Source organism: Podarcis gaigeae (assembly GCF_964106915.1).
Source record: "Podarcis gaigeae genome assembly, chromosome: 6".
Taxonomy (NCBI): Eukaryota; Metazoa; Chordata; class Lepidosauria; order Squamata; family Lacertidae; genus Podarcis; species Podarcis gaigeae.
The window spans coordinates 40435664-40456681 of record NC_139682.1 but is presented as its reverse complement, the minus strand read 5'-3'; the positions used below and the strand labels follow the sequence as shown (position 1 = coordinate 40456681).

The window sequence follows — 21018 nt, the reverse complement described above, 5'->3', positions numbered from 1 at the left end:
TTGTTAAACTGTGGAGTGATCATATGTATGAACCCAGCACTTCCTAGCACCATGGGTTTTGTTTTTTTTCTAACCATCACCCTCAAATGTTTACCCCACTACAAAGGCACAAGGCAAGAGTAACTGGAAAACAGTTCAAACTCATGAAACAGCCATGACTTGTTTAATCATCTGTGGGACAATTTATGGTTAAACAAACCATGGCTTAGTGTTATGGGTAAACCAGATCACAGTGTAATAATCCAGTGTTATCGCCATTTCTAGTTGTATAGGCTTCATTGAGTCACATTTTATTTCAGAAAGACTAGGGAAGAATACTGTTATAAATCAGACCCTTAAAATTTGCATGTAAACATCCCTGAGGAATTAAAGCATTTAAGACAAGTTTCTTTCTTTCTTTCTTTCTTTCTTTCTTTCTTTCTTTCTTTCTTTCTTTCTTTCCATAACCTGTATATTACTTTACATAAACAGCACATTTAATCTTCTATACAGGAGCAGATGAATCAAGTTCTCTTTTTCTGAGCAATTATGTAAGCAAATTTAAAGTGACAAGTTTCAAGATTAATACAAAATGAAAAGCAGCACTAGGGACTGTCCTATTGCAACATCTCTCGTGGGGACTATAGATGAGAGTAGCAGCAAAGACACAAGATCCCTGGCTCCTATCAGGATTCAAATCAATCTTCTTCCTGTCAAGTGTACACCCACTGAAGGAAGAGAGAATTGATAGGACATCCAGAAAACAATGCATTTCAGAAGTGAAAATGAAGAGGCATGTAAATCAGGCTGTGAGTAGAATAAAAGAACTTGAATCCAGTGAAATACATCTCTCTAAGGGTGCTTCCAGGCTGGGACAACTCTGCTTCTAGACTTCTTACACTCTTTAGCTAACTGGTCCCCCCACCGCCTTTCCCCAGACCCAAATGTTTAGAATACCATTGTGTAGAGCAGTGTTTCCCAACCTTGTGCCTCCAGCTGTTTTTGGACTACAATTCCCATCATCCCTTGCCACTGGTCTTGCTAGTCAGGGATGATGGGAGTTGTAGTTCAAAAACAGCTGGAGGCACAAGGTTGGGAAACACTGGTGTAGAGGAATGGTAAATTAACTCCTTCACTGCGCTCTGGATCATAGCCCCCTGCCCCACAGCTGCCATTTAGGGCAGGCATAGGCAATCTCGGCCCTCCAGATATTTTTTGGACTACAATTCCCATCATCTCTGACCACCGGTCCTGTTAGCTAGGGATCATGGGAGTTGTAGGCCAAAAACATCTGGAGGGCCAAGGTTGCCTATGCCTGATTTAGGGGAATGGAAGGGAAAAAAAAGATATAAAGGCAATGGTATTTGGAAAGGGTAGGATTAAAGTGATTCCTTTTTCACAGAAGCAAGGGACAGGCAGGCAGGGATTGACAGGAATAGCAGCACAATATTCCTCTGTAAAAGAATCTCTCAAGATTGATAACCCACTTAGAATCGCAGGATTGTAGAGTTGGAAGGGACCATTAGGATGATCTAGTCCAACCCCCTGCGATGCAGGAATATTTTGCCCTCTTTTCAGCGAACCGCTCTACCTTCCAATTAAGGGAACAGTGCAATAATCTTTAGGATGTAAACTTTATACAGCATTAAGATTTTCTGGGCTCCAATATCTGCAGTAGTGGCCTGCAGGTGGCAACAGTGAGGCTGCATTGCTCTCCTGGCTTCCTAACGGCATGGAAAAGGGGTTGAGGCATGGAGAGATTGGTGTGCGGCAGCTAAGCCAATCTGACGCTCCTGCCACCATGCGCTGCCTCCCTCTTCCTCTTGGTAAGTGGCAGTGCCCCATGCTGTTGGGAAGCTGGGGAAGCAACACAGTACCACCCACACAGCCCACTACTGAATACAACATAGCATAAGTTCAATATGTTCATTTTGATCCAAACTGATTTGTTCTTATGCTTGCTTTTATATTTCACAACTGCTTGGAGTGCGGTACAATAGTCTTGCGACTTAAAATTTGTATGCTATGTTCCAAAACTGACAGCAACATGGAATGTAGCGTTTTTGTGCAATTCTGATTCCTAGTAATGCTCACAGAAGCCTTCCTATTTTGTTTTTACAACTCATGGTTTGCATGTGGCTCTGTGGATTGGCTGATATCAGAATTTTGAATCAGTTGGAAGATAAATTGCACTTGCTTTTCATAACCTTCAATAGATATTCGTTCATTCAACCCGTGGAACCTGATTGGGGGAAAAAAGAGAGAAGCAGCAATGGGGTTAAGGTTATAATAGGTTAAATAATTGTGTAACAGGGATATTGTATTATGCGCCACAAAAGACTGAAACATGCTACGATCCCTTACAAGGCCTTTTCTAGCCACAAAGTTATATGTGATACGACTCCTTATTTATCACAAGGATGCTTATTCCAAGATAGCAGATGGTCCATAAGTCAGCTGGACTTATAGACTGGTAGCTTTTGAAAAAGAAACAAGAGAGTAGAAAGTTGGGATGCATACCAGCCCACTGACCAGAAGTCCTAGCCAGCTCCATTACAACAGAAGCCAAGGAGTGGGTGAGATATGTTTGGGTTTACTAAGGCATATAGATGAAACTGATTTGTCACTTCATTCCCTTTTACTGTGTACCAATGAAGTGTGGCTAAAATGAACTAACCACATATAAAACTTGTTGTGAGAAATTAGAAAAACAAGTATTTTATTACTTTATACCATGCTTCTACATTATTAATAAAAGATTCAATCGCAGCTCAGTTCTGAATACCACCTATTTGGGGAGTTCTAAAGGAAATCCTAAAATGATTGGAGTATGTATGTATGTATTTATATAGGTAGGTAGGTAGGTAGGTAGGTATGTATGTATGTATGTATGAATAAATAAATAAATAAATAAATAAATAAATAAATAAATAAATAAATAAATGCTTGCCTATTATATAGGAGCCCTATTTCCAACTACAGCCAGGAAGTGTTACATATCTGCAGCCCAGGCAATGTCATAACAGAAATGAGGTCCTAAAGAGATGCTTCAATTCCAATCTGCTTTTTATAAGGACAAGTACAGGATCTAGCCCTCCCTCTATTTCTTCAGACTAGTAGGGAAACACTATGGGCATTTTAGAAGTGTTGCTCTCTGTCAAGTTTCAGTTGCCATGTCTCATTCGTTTTGCTAGATCTCATCTGGTATTTTCACTAGGAATAAATTGTCAAGTAGAATACTGTACCTTGGCAAATCTTCGGGTTTAAAAATCACTGGGTTAAATCGATAAATAGCATTTGTAAGGTTGACAAAGTGTCTGCTGTCAGTGTTACCAACACATATACCTGGAGGAGAAATCAGTATTTTGAAAAATTAAAACTGGTAGTGTTGAAGTTAATATTGCATTAGCATCACAGACTTCTGGAATTAGATTCCTAGCTTCCTTTGAGTGGCACTGGAAGCTATCTGCCTTACTTTTCTTTAGGAGGTTTTGAAAATTCCGCCTTTTATTTATTGGAGCAATGGAAGACAGCTGTACATTTCAGAAAAACTGTGCCCATTGTCATGTTTAAATGTTAACTCTCTACATAAGCAGACATTTTGAAACAGACTGGAGGGCTAATTAGTAGCTTTGAATTGGATCAGAATGAAGTTATTAAGCGCGGTCCAACAACTGAGTTGCTCTAAAAGAAGAAAATATATAGCCTGGTTTCAGCTACATGTAAACCTGAAAAACTCAAGGTACACTGATTGCCAGTTTCCTGCTGACTTTTTTTTAAAATGACCACCATCTTAGGTCAGAAAGAGAGGAAAACAACCGTTTCCAGTCATTAATAGTGAGTGTGTGTATGCACGTACCTGGTGAAGTGGATAAGATAGAAAGAGAATACTCAGAAAATGAAAACAAAGTAGAGGTTGTTGGGTGGAAACAGAAGGGGAAAACAGTAATAATGCATTTGCCAGTACCTGGAGCTATACTGCCAACATCTGGGAAAACATCCTGGATGGTCTGGCGGAAAACCTGCACTCCAAAGGTCTGGTCGTCCCAGGGGCTCACTGGGAGTGGATCAAAGGCACTTTCCATTTCTATCTTTACTCTCTTGTCATCAATTGTTTTGTCTACTATGCCCAGGACCTAAGAACACACCCAAAGGAACAAAAAAGCTAAAGTAGCAAGGTGACTTCCATTATGGTATTAGCACAGATTGCAAACTCTTAAGTAACACTTTGCAAACCAACTAAAGATGCACAATCAGGACAGGAGCATTTTGGGACCTCATTGTGGAAGTCTACTTTCCTGTTACACAATGGGATAGGTAGAGATACAAAGCATTCAGTTTGGGGTTACTGCCTCAAAAGAACCTCCTTTAGGCCCCTTCAACAAAGATACATCCCCAATGTACCAATCACTTTTGAGGTATTAAATAAATACAGAAAAAGATGACAAGCCAGTTCAGGAGTTTCTTGAATGGGAAACCATGTTTAACTGCAAAAAGGAACACAACCAATTATTAAACCTTCTAAAGTCTCCTGGCCAAACATGAGGGCCGGGGGGTGGGGGTGGGGGTGGGGAGAAACAATAATCTGTTAATTTAACAAACTTTTCAGAATAAATAAAATACCTCATCAACTGTTTGTGACGAATGGATGCGGAAATTCACAGTTGCATTTGCAGAGGGGGGAATAACGTTTGACTGGAGATGGGAGAAAGAGAGAGGGCTTAAACATGCGACAACAAACCACAGTCTAAAATATGAACTTCAGAACCAAGGTAATTTCACCAGTAATTTCTGAAGCCAATGCACAGTCCTCAATATTAATTCAGCCTTGCAAATTTATATTTATGTGAAGGTAATTTTTGCCTAAAGTGTCACTGTTCATGTTCTTTGCTTAAGCCACTGAATGAAGGTCTGCTTTTCCTCCTTGACAACCTAGGGGTCCATTAGACATGCATGCATTTGTTGCAGCACTGATGTGTGGCAGTGAAAGGCTCATTTAGTTTAGAAAAAGGTGGGCAGGCCCAAGCTTTACTCAGTTCATCCATGCATGGACCCAAGTGCCTGCTGAAATGAGTACATGTACAACTGACATTTCCTCCGTCATACAAGAAAGGCTTGGGTCTACTTTCTAAATTTCAGAATGAAAGAAGAGAAAAGATGGGAGCTTCTCATATCTCAGTATTTGAAAGCATGGCCAAGGAGTGTGTGCTAAACCGACTTTCCCCCTCATCCTCTCAAAGGGCTGTTGGAAGGTGCAGCTTTATCTTGAGGGAGAATCACATTACCAGGTGAGGAATGCATGGCAAATGAAAATGTACAATTTCTTTGAATGGTGAAATGACTATGCCTTCAATTATACATGTAATGTAAAAAGTACATAGTGCTATCGCAATATTTTTAGAAGTAACAATCAAACTTGTTGCAGAAAGTGTATAATGGCTAATCCAGTTTCATTATGACTTGTTGCTAAAAGTTATTTAAAACATGAAGCTTAAATTAATCAGTTTAACTATACAGATCTGTTCTTTGCTATACAGTACACTGTACTACTGCATTTACACAGGGCAGTTGGAACCACACTGCACAGCTATACTTGAGAACAGATCTGTCTCTTTAAACATGGGCCTGATCTAATCATGCATAAAATAGGGGAGATGTGGTTTTAAGGTGCATAAGGAGGTTACATGCAGATGCACATTCCTCCTCAGTTCACCCCTCCACCACCCAAAGTTATTATTTTCCACCTTCCAGACTCCAATATCACAAATGAGCCCACCTGAGAATAAAGCAGTTGGGAAGAAGGGATGTGGGTTCAGCCACCTTCTCATGCACCCCCCTTTGTGATTTAACCCAAATACCTGCATGCCACACATGATTGAGGCAGACCTCCATTTAAAGACACAGCTTTGTCACCATCATGTGTCATTTGGGAGACAGTTTTAAAGCAACAGAAAAATGATAAAAGCAAAGCCTACTGTATCTCAGTCCACCTCTGGGTGTCACTCTTTAGCTATCTCACCAAGTAAAAGCCACTAACAAACCACTTTCACTGTTCTGGCAAGCTCAGGAGCTCTTCCTATGTTACATTTTTGTGGACCTCATGTGCAATTTTTTTAAGGTTACACCTATTAATGCTAAGTGTGGATGTTACAAATAACAGTTTCAATTACAGTACAGAAACATTGATAAAGAGAACATTGACTGGCTGGGTGATGTACACTGAACAGCTAACCAGGTTTCTTGCTATGAAATGTATAGAATGGCTCTCTCACCAACTTGCCATAGGAGCTAAAATACTGTGATCATGAAGTTCTATTTTAGTAAAACTCTCCTCTTGCAAGGACTGACTGAAGTGAAAGCTTTCTGCTCTACTAGTTCTAGAAACTAAGCCATTCTGAGGACAAGCCACCATCAATAACAAATCCCATACTAAGAGGGCATGAATCGAATTGACATTCTTAGTTCATGGGATGATGCCAGCAGTGAATATTCAGAATGGGAGGAGAATTTATCATTCAGGGGAAAAGAAACGGATTTGTATTCCTATAATTCACTGGTACTAGTAATATTGAAAGCTGAAAATGTAGTTCTGAGAAATTTAGACCCTCATTACACTTTACGGAAAATCCAATGAATTCGTACTACAGTACCTTGACTCCTGCATGAAACATAGTGATTGCAGTGGTAGTCCGAACTAAGGCATTGGTGGTAGGCGTCTGTTCAAGAAATCTAGGTAAAGATTTAGATGACACAAAGTTCTTAGAGATCAGAAGTAAATTACCTTATTTTTCGCCCTATAGGACGCACTTTCCCCCCTCTAAAAATGAAGGGGAAATGTGTGTGCGTCCTATGGGGTAAATACAGGCTTCAGGAAGCTATCCGCAAGCCGTGGGAGAGCTGCGCGACTTCGTGCAGCTCTCCAACGGCTTGCGGAGAGCTGCCTGCACCCAGAAGCCTGGAGCACGCTGAGCTCAGCACGCCCCAGAATTCGGGCTTCGAGCAGCTCTCCACAAGTCGTGGGAGAGCTGCACGAAGTTGCGCAGCTCTCCCACGGCTTGCGGATAGCAGCCTGTTCTGGGGGCTGGGGTCGGGGGAAGCTCGGGCTTCCCCCACCCCAGCCCGGGAAATAATTTTTTTTCTTTATTTCCCCCCCAAAAAACTAAGTGTGCCCTATGGGCCGGTGTGCCCTACGGGGCGAAAAATACGGTAATGTAGGATTCTGCATTCCATAAGTCAATACCAATATTTTAAATCAATAAATGTACATTTGTTTCTCATTTTTTTGTGCACTGTCTTCCCATCTTCCCTTGAGGTTGCATTTAAGAATATGGTTGCATTTTAACCACTGTCCATTCATTTCTTTGCAATTGTTCATGAAGTGGGCGCTTTACTGAATATTGTTTGTGATATGCACCTCCCCACACCCTCGTGGACTTATTATTTTGCAAACTTTAAAAAAAAATGCTTTTAAAAATTGTGTAGTGGCAGCATGCTCTCCTGCGGTATCCCAGCATAGGAAAGCTCTTGTTGCTGTAATAAAAATGTGATGAAATATCATGTTTCTTTCTTACCTTCCAACAAGTGGTCCAAACAACCACAAATTTGACATAATGATATTTAGAGGGAAGCTGAACTGAAAAGCAAAGGGGAGAAAAGCAGTACACATCAGCAAGTCTGGATCAAGAGAATTGTTTCTTTAAAAAAATCCATGCTGAAGTAGTCTTCTAAGTGCACATGTTAGAACTTTCCTGTATGCAGGAGACAGGCCAATGGAAGAACTGTGTGGGTAGGGGGCAGGAAGAGAACTGTGCACATAGAAGCAACACACAGGAGAAGGGAAAAGTTTGTGAAGATCTGGATCAAACCAATAACTCTACAAGGATAGGGTTGCAAGCACAGCCCGTCAGAGATCCAGGCAGTGGTGGAGCTTCATGCTCCAGCACTGGGGAGCGGAGAGCAGGCAGGGGCGGGGTTTGTGCGCGTTCTGGGGGCATGGCGCCCAGCACGGGCGAGGGAGCAGCCATGATGGCACCCCACTGGAATCGCGTTGCCGGGGGTGGTGCGCTCCCCCTGCACCCCTCTTCCTCCACCAGTGGATCTAGGATGCCGCTTGTGGCATTGACCTTGGACAAGTTACACAAAAAGCAACTGCAATGAAGCTTTCCAATGCAATACAACTTTCCTATTAAACAACCTTTCCACCAAGTAGATGATATTAGCTTGCTCCAAGTAACAAAGCATGATTCAGCAGTACGGGAATGACTCTGCACCCCCATGCTTCACTGAGTTTCCAGTTGGATCAAAGTATACTTTGCTGTTTAATTCAAACTGCCATACTATAGCTTGTGCTTGCCTTCCAAACAACAGTTTAAAGTTGCCCTGGTTTGAAGAAAAGTACGGTCAAACCTTGGTTTTCGAATGTCTCGGCTGCTGAAAGTTTTCAGAAGCCAAATACCAAAAACCTGGAAGGGAATGCTTCTGTTTTCGAACGCGCTTCAGAAGTCGGATGGCTTCCAAGGCATGTTTCTCAATTTTCCCCATTGAACTTGCGAACAACCCTTTGATCCCTGGTTTTCGAACGTTTTGGAAGTTGAACAGACTTCTGGAACGGATTACATTCAAAAACCGAGGGTCCCCCACAATAGTTTGATTACTCAAATAATGACAAACTGTGGCTTGATCAAAGTAGGAAGAAAGTGAAGAAAACGTGTGTGATTGTGGGAGTACATGAGAACTATAACTGTAAATGAGGCTTTGATGTTATGTGGGAACTGAGCCACTGTGGCAGAATGAAGCCTGTTGGGGGGGGGGGCGGGGAATGGAAAGTTGCTATGAACTCTATCAATTGGGAATGACTCTGAAAATTCTAAAACTCTGACTAGCAACAAGTTTTGAAAATCTAATGAAAATCTAAGAAGTCTAATGTTAACACTGAAAATTTAAGGTCACTTCACTGAAATCACATGAAAGAGTACATATCGTTGAATACTTACATCTGGTGCCAATTGCTCAAACATCAGGATTTCAGGCCCATGACCAAACAGATTGGGCATGGGATGCTGCTCCAACCTATAACAACAAACAGCTATCTGATTGTAACAATCAAATGCAAGACGAAAAATAAACAGGCTCCACTCTGATTCATGAATTTAGGCAGAAGTCTGCAATGTCTTAGTCATCTTAAAATTGCTACTTTAGTTTCTGCTACAGATAAGTATCATGATGATGTTAGATTTCAAAACAGAAGCTGAGTCAGTGATAATTTGAAAGCTGGAGGAAATTCTCGGGATGATGTGCTATAAATCTGATTTATTTCATGTTTAAACTGGGAAGAGATCATGTCACAATCTGAATGGAGGGGGGTAAAAGACCACTGCAGTGCGCCTTCAACATTATGTGAGGCACTGTTTATTGAAATATTGAACTGGCAACTCAAGGCACTTCAGAGCAAAATAATTTATGTAACATCTCTAGGCTACAATCAGAATGGAGCTTATTTTTAACTAGACAGGTATAGGATTTCACTATTACCAGGAAAGGAAAATACTCACTTGGCTAATGCTTCAGAAAGAATACCAATACTTGTCCTCTTAGGTGGTGCAGAAGAATGACCAGGCTCTGATGTCACAGTGAAATTTGCTGTAATTGCACCCTTTTCTGTGATACCTATTCTGATAAGTTGGGGGAAATAAATTATTTAGATTCAGGATGTAAGAATTCCCCCCCTATCTTCTAGTTAGACAACTGTTTTGACATCCCTGCTATGCCATGCAGCACAGTAGGATCCCTTGTCAATGTCCCTTTGGCTCCCTCAGCTCTTGAAAACCCCACACCTACCCAAGATCAATTTTCTCCATCGCCCGGCTACCATTCCCCTTGCAGCAATAGTGCCCATGAAGAGGAAGTGGTAACAATCCTAAACTAGGACCTGTTTACTAGCACATAGTACTCTATAGCTGGGGGCTATTCCAATGAGACACTCACATTACATAGGTTAATTAGTTATACTGACCCTAAAAGAAGATGAGGCGTAGTATACTTTTGTAATAATCAACAGCAGGGCTGTCTTTAGCATATACACTGCCGGGGTACAAAGATCCACCCAGTGCCCCCAAATTTAGATTAGCCCCGAAATTAAGGAAAAAAGCACCTTGCGGAATGCATAGTATTCTCTAGGCGCATTTTTGCAGAAATGGAAAACTAAAATCATGTGCTGAAACACATCTGTAGTAGAGCCCTAAGTACTAAGTAGTTAGTCAAAGAAAATGCAGAAAATAAACATTTTTATAAACAATTTCTCTATACGAATTTGAACTGTAAGTGATGATATTAAATTCAATTTGCAATGTTTCACTCGGAGTCAGCAGCACCTTTGACATGACTGGCAGGCAGGCGGCGTGAGATCAGTTGTGTCAAAGGTGCCACTGACCCCACTGCCGCATAGCAGCTCAATACAATACGTAACATAATACTTTGATGTAAGAGTTAATTTCGCGTGCACGGCACCATTGAGAATGATAAGCGCTGTCATTGAGTTTGACAAGCGTTGCGGTTGTGAATGACAAGCGCTGTCGAGTCTGACAAGCGCCACTGCTGGCGCGGCGCGTTTTGGTAAATGAGCACACACAGTCGAAAGTCCTTTAGTGAGACAGTAGGTATACATTTTGGTAATACCTAGGTATATATTATATGCATTTTGGTTTTCTAGCTTGATCAAAATTATTTATTATTTCATAGCAGGTAGATAATTAAAGCTTAGGCAGCTTGAGCGGTGGGCACCTGGTGCCCCCCAGAATTCAGTGCCCGGGTGCCCCGCACCCCTTGCATCCCCAGGTAAAGATGGCCCTGCTCAACAGCACGGGTATGCAAAACTTAGGTGAAGATTTACTTAGATTGTTGATTCCACACACTCCAAGTAGATCAGGAACAATGTTTGACTCCCAATTGTTTCACAAGAGCAGCAACTGCATTTATTGTGGAAGGTTCTCATCATTTCTTACTTACGAAGCTACTGGTTTCTCTATTCCAGTGACAATACCATCGAAGATGAAGCTTCCTTCATCAAGCACGAAAGAAAGTTGAATTCCTCTAGATTCCAATTCAGCCACAATCTTCATGGCTCCTTTTCCACCCCCCACCTGAAAAGCCCACAACAAAGTCATCTCACCAAATGTCATCTCATTCTGTCTCAGGCAGCAATAAGCATCCAGTGCTTCAGCGGAAAAAGGCAATTGCTATACAGGTTCTAAATACACACACACACACACACACACACACACACACACACACACACACCTACTGGAGAGAGCAATTGATGTGTGGTGCTCCAAACCATTTAACCTTGCACCTAATGAACTAATTTCATTCCAATATATTACTTGCTGAATCTTCCTATAGGTCTGCCCTCAAGAGGTAAATTGTGGCACATAATTCCTCACGTGTAGCAGCCATTAGGCTAACACAAGGTTAGGGAACCTCCAGCTTCTAGGCTAATCATGGCCCACCAGGGTTGTTTCACCTAACCATGTCTACCCAGCCATTAGCTGACATTACTGGTGATGTCAGCTAATGGGCGGAAGGCCAGGGTTTAATCCTGTATGCCTGTGTGATCTTTTATACAGCAGGGGAAATATTCTCTGTTAAAGATATTAAAGATGGGACTGAGTTCAGCACAGGACTGGGCATTTAAAAGAGAAGGAGAAACTTGCAAGTCTTTTGCAAGTCTTCCCAGTCTCAAGCAAAGGCAGAGAACTGGAGTAATCCCCTCCTTTGCTTGCAAAACCCCACCGCTTTTTCTGCCTTCTCTGACAAGTGACAGGAAGGGGGAGGGGGAGAGAGGTGTGTCTTGCAGGCAAAAGCATCTTAAATCCCTTGGCAAAAGCACCCTCCAGGCTGCTTCCAAGGGCACTGTGAAAGTCTTCCAGTGTTTCTCTTTTAAACCCTTGACACTAGGTTTAAAGGGGAAGCAAGGGAGACTTACAATGCCACAGGAGGGATTTTGACAGGCAAGTGGCCTTGCTCACCTGCCAATATGTGATGTCATGCTATTGGACAGGTCAGCAACCCCACCCACCTGTCACATTTGACATATGAAGCCAATCCTGATGAGGAACTGGCACCCAGAGTCAAAAAGATTACCCAGCCCGAGCTAGAACATAGTCAGTTTTATGCAATGCAAGTAGTACAAGTAACATAATCCACCAAACTCTAATAACAAATCCATACATTTCAATATAACTTCTATTATTACATCAAATTGTAAACGCAGTGAAGACAAGCTCCTAACCCTCAAAACTTTTTTTAAAAAAAAATTGGGGGCAGCGTGGGGCTGAATACAGAATTGTAATGCTAAACAACACAAAAAATACGCATGAAAAAGCAAAATCCACATTCCTATGCTGTCGACAGTTGACTAGTCAATAGGCACCTACCACTGCAGTGCATGGAAAATCTTTTATCAGGACAGCACAACACCATTAAGGAGTCTCCATGTAAAAAGAGCAGCAGGCTGACGCACTCAAGTTCAGTATCTACTGTTTCAGCCTTTGGGATGAGCTATAAATCTAAAATAAATAAATACGGGGGAAATTAAAGACACATAGAATACCTCTTCATCATGCCCAAGGCCAATATAGAAAGACCTGTGAGGTCTGTAATTTCGTCTCAGTAAGAATTCTAGAGCATGCAGAATCCCCTGAGGAATAAAAAATAAAACGTTAAACACTGTCTACTTTGCACCTTGGTTACAGAACCTGTTCCATGTTAACAGCAACTGTTGTGGGGCAGCATGAAGGACTGGTTTTGCCCCAAGTTAGAGGGTGGGATTTGAGAATCCAATGGCATTGTACTAACCTCTGATTGAACCAAAACACCATTTATTTGCATGAAACTTAACTTTGTCAGTTGACTGGGAGGGGATTATAGATCAAGGTGGGAAAGTCCACATCACAGAGCTAAAAAAATAAATAACATTTTCAAAAATTCAATGTAGAAGCTTTGGAGCATCTATTTAGGCTGTTCTTCAGAAGAAAATGGAGGAAACTGTCTTGTGGAAATTCCTGTGCCTTGGAAAGTGGTTTACTAGATGAACGTAGTGCACATTGAACTTTCTGTATGATAGTCAGTTCTTGCTCTGCTTGCTGACTTTCAGGCTGCAGCACTTTATCCAGCTGGCTGCTCCCTCTGGAACCAGTCTCCAGGTTCCTATCATCTTCTTGATTTCCAATTGTCAGGGGCAGCAACCCACTGACCTTCTGTAACTCCTTCCTTTTCTCCTTACTTTCAGGACAACCTTTGGCCCAATGGTGTCCACAGAAATAGTGCACCAAGTAGTCAATTTAAAGCAAAGCAAAATATACTGATATGGCTAAAAGGTTCTTTTTAAAGTGCACTGATTTATGTTTGCTTGCAAAATAATAATAATAATAATAATAATAATAATAATGGGAATGCTTCTCCTCACACTGTGAACAGAAAGCAGTGAACCATCATTAATGTGGCATGCCAAACTTTGTGGGACAAATACTTTGCACCCCACCCACCCTGCAAAACGAGGTACATTTACAAAATACATATACCATAACAGAGTTTTTGTTATCGAGTGTTCCTCTTCCATATATAAACCCATCACGTTCCTCAGCAGAGAAAGGGTCACTGACGTCCCACCCGTCTGGAGAAGCTGGAACAACATCTATATGTGCAAGCAGCATGTAGGGCTGCAGCTGAGCGTTAGACCCCTGGATGGTGAATAGGTGGCTATATTCCCCAATAACTTCATGTTTAATGAATGCTGCAGAAAACACTGCAGGAAAGACTTCAGGGAAGAAAAACAGAAGGGAAAGAAAATTAGCAAGGGTTCCTCCAAAGTTTGAGGTTAAGGATTGGACAAATCAACGGGGACATATTAACCTTTGGTATTCGGTGCAACAGTTGGTATATTATAATGGCTGGTATATTTCAGGAAATGGGTAACTGAAGGATGAGGAAAGGCATAGCACACATCTCTTGCTGGTCCCACCACCCTATGGGGTGGAGGAACAGAGTTTAAAGCAAACAAAAGGATAAAGTAAACAACAACAATGAAAGCCAATCTTCATATAATTTCAATCTTTTCTGAGCACCTAGTAATTTTGCCTGTTTGACTGGTATTGGCCATGAAACATATAAGGCCAAAACCACACTACATTAATCTACTCTTGCATAACAACTGTAGCTCCTGCATTTATATGTCAAGTGTTCAAAGGTCTTCACATGGGGACAGAGGTCTTTCCCAGACCTACACAGAGATACTAGGGTTTGTACTGGCACATTCTGTAAGCAAAGCACACTCTGCCATTAAGATGCAATCCTTTTGTGTAATTTATCACAAAGAGATAAATACTTTTTTTAAAAAAGGATTTATTTGCAATTGCAGAAACCTGTATTTAAAAGTTCCACAGCTGCTTCAGTTTATTAACTTGCATTCTACTCAATAATAAATCACATTTTTGTCAGCTTAGTATTTTAGTTTTGTCGATAAAGACTCTTCTTTTACGACGCAAAGATTAGATACTCACTTAAGTTAATGCCCATTTGCTAGTTAAAAGAAGGAATTTAAGTTCAAATACCTTTACGAATATATGGCTCAAATTCTGCCAGGGCTGTTGTATTTTGATCATTTGCTGAGAAGGAAACTGTTTGCATTCTGATGGCACCTTACATAAAACATAAAAGAAGAGATTTTGTGACTTTCTCAGACAGGCAATTATTAAAACAACAGTGCAATGCAATAAACTCTCCTTCCCTGCAAAATAATGTAAAGGCTGTCAAGATGCCAATTCAAAGGATTAGAAGTGCCACTACCAGTCGGCTGACAGAGCCTGCAAATGTCATTCCCAGTTACAATATTTCTGAGAATATTGTGAATGGCAGCTGGGTCTGGAGTTTGCTGCATTGCTGAATGATGTGCAGGATCACACATTTAGATGTGCAAATGGTGCCCCTGATCAAGTGGCTGAGTGAGATCCCCAGACTCCATTAAGCAAGAAGATGTCTGTACATCCTGTATCACCTTTGATTTTCATATAGACAGTAATACGAATGAATGAATGAATGAATGAATGAATGAAGTGGAGTCTGCACCCTATCCCCACCCCCAATCCACATGATTTCATTGGCAGGTCTTGGATCATATGTACCTACAGATGATATCTACATGAAACCACTGAGTGGGGTTATCCAGAGTTTTGGAGTACCTTGTCAGCTGTATGCCAATGACACAGTTTTACTTCTCATTTACATCTGCAGGTGAGGCAGTGGACGTTCTGGACCGATGTCTTGCCTTGGCAATGCACTGAACAAGAGCCAACAAACTGAAGCTCAATCCAGATAAACTAAGGCACAGTTAGTGGGTGGTTACTTAGACCGAATGGATGGGAGGTTGCTTGTTCTTGATGGGGTTACACTTCCTCTGAAGGAGTGGGTATGCAACTTGGGGATACTTCTGAATCCTTTGTTGTTGCTTGAGACTCAGGTGGCCGAGTATCTTCCATCAGTTTTGGCTGGTGGCTCAGCTGCACCCCTATCTGGACAGGGATACCCTAACTTATGTTGTCTATGCTCGATTACTGCAATGTGTTATAAATGAGGCTGAAACTTCAGCTGGTGCAGAATTTAGCAGCCAGGTTGCTCACTGGGGCAAGATGGTTTGAGCATATAATGCCAACCCTGGCCCGACTAGATTGGCTGTCTATTAGTTTCCGGGCCCAATTCAAAGTGCTGGTTTTGACCTATAAAGCCTTAAACAGCTCAGAACTGCAATATCTCAAGGACCACCTCTCCCCATGTGAACTGACTCATATGCAAGGTGTGCAAGGTTATTTCCCAGAGTGGAAATAAATTTGAAAGCCTTGCTTACTGGGAAAGGCAAGCTGAGTGTGCAGGCTCCAGAAGGCTGAAGATGTCTGTGGGTGGTTCCAAGGGTTTGAGTAAACAGGTTTTTGTGTATATGCAGAACTCTTGGAACCGAACCCCTGCATTAGATGCAATCGTACTGTAATTGGTTTTAATGTTTATACCTTGTTGTAAGTTGCTTTGGCTCACTTCTGTGAATAAAGTGACTGCGAAATAATAATAACAACAATAAAGATACATTATATATTAACTGATTGATGCGAACAAAATTAATATGTTTTTGGCAGACATTCAAAGAGCAAATAAACGGAGAACAGCGCTGTATGACAGGCAGCCAGAAAAGTAGAAGCACCAAATTTCAGTGAGCAACAAAGAAAAAGGCTAAAGGCTAAAGTCACAAAATGCAGACAGGCTATAATTTTGCTCTCCAGAATTACCATCGGTCACTCTATGAAGAAGCCTGAGACAGAAACATTTACTTTGAAGAAATGAATACCTTTTCCACCTGATTTCATCATTGCATTTGTGACTTCAGAAACTAACTTGTTTTCCCACAATTACATAGTATAAATTCTACGTCCACGGCTCAACAAATCAACATTCTTCAAAGGTACTTAAATACAGGAAGATCAGGAACTATAAAATGCCATCTTATTATTTATTATGTGTTTAAAATTCCACTGACTACTACACAATAAATAAAATAGGCAGAGAGCTGCCAGAAAGGTTTATAATCTAGCAGACATACTGACGCTGCACAAATTGAAATCAGTTTGATGGAGAGAGAGAAAAGGCGGGACCTTTAATGCTTAAACAGGTGGGGGACAGAGTACCCAGAGAAATGATTTTTACTATATGAAAATGCCCACATGAACTTGCCCAAATCTGCATTGGAGTCCAAGCTCCAGGTGCCTTCACATTCAGAAGCTAGTTAGATGGTGACTTGGAAAATGGCTTTTCAATGGCTGTGTCATGTGTGTGAGACATCCTTGTCAGACAGATCCATGAAGCACCAACATCATCATCATTTAGATAGCACATTTATAACTAAAAAAGCTCCAACGTTTTTAATATGCGATCTGTAGTTCTGACTTTTTGTCTGATTTTGATCTGATCTGTATTTCATTCTGCTTCTACCAACTGCGGTTGATTATTTAAATTGTACATATTTATTCTTTTAGCTAGTTGGATTTTTAGTACGTGACTCTGGATTTGTGAAATTCTTAAACAGCATATGAATATTCAAAATAAATAAAACCTCCAGAGTTCTGGTATATTCATAGCATAATGACCAGATTGAACTTATTGACATTGGCAGTAGATAATAAATGTACCTTGACTAAAAAGATAAGCTTATCATTAAGAACAAGATAATGAGAAATATCAAGGATTGGCTAAACAGAAAAGACACACGTCCTCACTATCAGACTCCTCCCACAAGGCTATTTCCCATACAGAAACCGTATGTATACTGCAAACAAGCCTCCTAAGTTGTTTTCTTGTAACCGTAAGATACAAGCATGGGTAGACTGAAGGATAACATATTGTTTACACAATCCAATGTCATTGCAACAAACTATATGTAGATAAAATCAAGCCTTTAAAAGAAACATATTGGGAAACAAAATAAATGCAAAACCATCCTGTCTTCAAGCAGCTCACTTCTCAGACATGAATCACAAATCTGTTGATTTCATGTTATAGACACAAGAAATACTCAATAAGCCCAATGATCATGTACTGCTGTGCAAGAAAGCACAAAGGATAGTCCAACTAAGGATTCGTCCACAGTCCTGTGCCTAGAAAGCACAAGTCTGAGAAGTTTTCTGCTTGTCCAGTGTTTTCTACACACAAGTCCAAGCGGTTTTTAGTTTTCCCTGCTATTTTCCCTGGGGAAACCTGCTGTTTACCACTGAATTGGAACAAATGTCAATTTGCAGAAAAACCAATTGATGTTTGTTCCAATCCAGCAGTAAACAGTGGATTTTCCTGGGTGAAAGGCCCGAAGTAGCATCCCACAACTGGGTATAATGGAATGCATTATTGCAGAAAGTGATGGATGCACAATTTTTACAATGCACTGCACTGGGTTGTAGCTCATGATAATCCTACCCAGAGCAGTCTCACTGAAATAAAAAAACCTAAGTTAGCCATGTCTATTAATTTCAATGGGTCTACTTTATACAACCCTATGATCTAATGTTGTATTTGGGGGGAATCTGTAAGAAATATGAGCATCCAGGTTTTTGCATTGAAAACCATTGAGTCTGTGAATCCTATTGTTCACTCTGCAGAGGAGAATGCAAGCTGTGATTCCATAGTTTTGTGTGTAATACTGTGGTACCTCGGGTTACTTTGCTTCGTTCTGGAGGTCCGTTCTTAACCTGAAACTGTTCTTAACCTGAAGCACCACTTTAGCTAATGGAGCCTCCTGCTGCTGCCGCACTGCTGGAGCAGTTCTCATCCTGAAGCAAAGTTCTTAACCTGAGGTAATATTTCTGGGTTAGTGGAGTCTGTAACCTGAAGCGTATGTAACCTGAAGCGTATGTAACCCGAGGTACCACTGTATAAAGAACAGTAAATATTCAGCTACTATAATGTTAATATGGGGGCTGTTCCAGTACAGCAAATTGACGGCTGGCTGAAAAATCATTGGCGGATTTCAATATACATCACATTACCATGACCAAATCTTTTGATTCCCACATTAACTCGGAAACTGTGGCAAGTCCATGCTCTGCCTTTTCACAAGTGCTTTGCTTTCTCAAGCCACACACACTTCTGTTGGTTGAAACTAGGGCAAATAAAGGATATAGAAAGAAAGACATTGTAGATTACCCTACAATGGTATGCAAACCTTCGTATATATATTCAGAAGTTTGTCCCACTGAGTTTAATGGGACTTACTCGCAGATAAGTGTATAGAATTGCAGGCGTAGCTGAAGGTGGAGGGGGGAAGACTCACAGAACTGTAGAGCTGGAAGAGAGGCTGAGGGTCATCTAGTCCAACCCCCTACAATGCAGTCATTATGAACTCCTACGAGTATAGCACCAGAGAGTAACCCGCCCCCCTCGAAATAACAATGCACACACACAAACCCTTCCTGGACCCCCTTAGTAACTTGAAGAAAAGGCTGTTTCCCCATACATATGATAACCGAATCAGAAACCGGAAGCTAAAACGAGGCTGCAATCCTAAGCGTGCTTCACTTGGAAGGGTCACCGTACTCTCATCAAAACGAGCAAAGAGAAAATAAGTTGAGAATGGGGTGTCCATGTGAAACATGCCGTCATTCGTCTTTCAGAAATCTCACAAAAACTTGCCTCACCCTGAAACGCCGTTTTGGCTCCAGCGGTGCAACTGAGGTTTAGATCTGACAGTGGAAAATGGGGCTGACCCACTGAACTCCAACTCCCAGCAGCCCCGGCCAGCGCGAAAAGCTGGTCAGCACTGATGGGTGCCGCAGCGACCCCTGGAGCCCCGGGCTCCCATGTTTGACTTGCATTATGTACTTTACTTCAAAATGAGGTAGTGTGCAGCCTAGCTACGTTTGGCGACCCTTCTTCTCCATCTGCCGAACTGTGCCCCGAAGTCCTACCCAAACGGCAACGCTGCTTTGCCCCTCCTGCACCCTCTTCCTTAGGAGACCGTGCAACTTTTACTCTGAGGGAAGCAGCTCCCGCCGCCGCCGCCGCTGCTTCGGCCCCTCGACCCATTTTATTGACTTGTGTTGAGTTTACCTTGCAGCGCCTCTTTGAGCTCCCGCCGCTCTTGGGGACTAAACGCGGGCTCCAGGCGCTGCTGCCGGCTCCTCCGCGCCCAGAGCTCCGGAGCCGGCGAGGGGCTTCGCGGGGCGTAGGTCCGGACCAGGACGACGGCCAGCAGGGCCAGCACAGTCCCGCAAAGCGCCAGCAAAGCCACCCAGAGAGCCCCTCGCGCTCGGCCGCTCAGCGCCGCCATCTTGGCGCCTTCTGGCCGCCGCTCGGGGTCCCTCGGAGATCGGCGCGTCCCCCTGCGAATCATTAATGGAGCTGGTTACTCATCACAAGACTCCCCGCCGGTGTGGGCTCGAAGCGTTTACCGAGTTCCTCGAGATTTCAGTGGGGCTCGGCTCCCTCCTAAAATAATAATAATAAATGACTAGGCAACACAAGCGTGTGCCTGCGTAATATCGGCCGCGTTTGGGACTGCAGCAGCTCTTCTTGGTGTTAAAATAAATGGGGAAGGAGAGCAGTATGTTGCAATCCTAAGGCTGCTGCCATTCACGGTTACCTGGGAATAAGTCCTATTGAACACAATGGGGCAGAGCAAGGCAGGCCCTCTCATGAGGCAAGGTAAGGTGACTGCCGGGGGCGGGGGAAGGACAGGATTGCCAGGGGCAGCAGATCCGGCCTCCCAAGGAATGCATCATATGGAGATCTTCACTTGCTGCCTGCTCCTGATGTAGAACTCAGTTTTCCTCTTAATGGCAGGGCACACATGACTATGTTTGGTTTGCACCAGGTGCCAAAATGTCTTGGGCTGGCCCTGTAGTGGTGCTTAAAGGTAAAGGTAAAGGGACCCTGACCATTAGGTCCAGTCGTGACCGACTCTGGGGTTGCGGCGCTCATCTCGCTTTATTGGCCAAGGGAGCCGGCGTACAGCTTCCAGGTCATGTGGACAGCATGACTAAGCCGCTTCTGGCGAACCAGAGCAGCGGACAGAAATGCCGTTTACCTTCCCGCCGGAGCGGTACCTATTTATCTACTTGCACTTTGGTGTGCTTTCGAACTGCTAGGTTGGCAGGAGCAGGGACCGAGCAACGGGAGCTCACCCTGTCGCGGGAATTCGAACCGCCGACCTTCTGATCAGCAAGCCCTAGGCTCTGTGGTTTAACCCACAGCGCCATACGTGTCCCTTTTGTAGTGGTGCTTGCTTCTAAGTAAAGGTGGCATGCAAAGGATTGCACTGCCCAATAAAGAGTGAAAATAGCTGTGTGGGTCCATGGGGGGATTTCAAAGAAACAAAGCTGTTAATATCTTTATGAGGACCATAAAAAATACTAGAGAGTAGCAAACGAGATTTCTAGAACCCCAGAACTTCTGGAACTAGGGGGTGGTTGTGGGACGGAGGTGTTCCTGGGCATGAAAAACCATGTCTGCACATTG

General features: G+C 42.5%; 1 protein-coding gene across 1 annotated transcript; it reads right to left on the bottom strand.

Moving 5' to 3' along the window:
- Positions 1 to 1133: 1133 nt before the first annotated feature.
- PM20D1 (peptidase M20 domain containing 1) lies at positions 1134 to 20375 on the bottom strand. Its single transcript, XM_083745561.1, has 13 exons — positions 19612 to 20375; positions 14586 to 14672; positions 13557 to 13792; positions 12587 to 12673; positions 10984 to 11117; positions 9531 to 9650; positions 8973 to 9048; positions 7551 to 7612; positions 6630 to 6708; positions 4603 to 4674; positions 3947 to 4115; positions 3225 to 3324; positions 1134 to 2221 (listed from the first exon to the last, which is right to left on the bottom strand). Exons 1-13 carry the CDS (start codon positions 19892 to 19894, stop codon positions 2095 to 2097), a joined length of 1632 nt encoding a protein of 543 aa, XP_083601687.1. The 5' UTR covers positions 19895 to 20375; the 3' UTR covers positions 1134 to 2094.
- Positions 20376 to 21018: the final 643 nt, after the last annotated feature.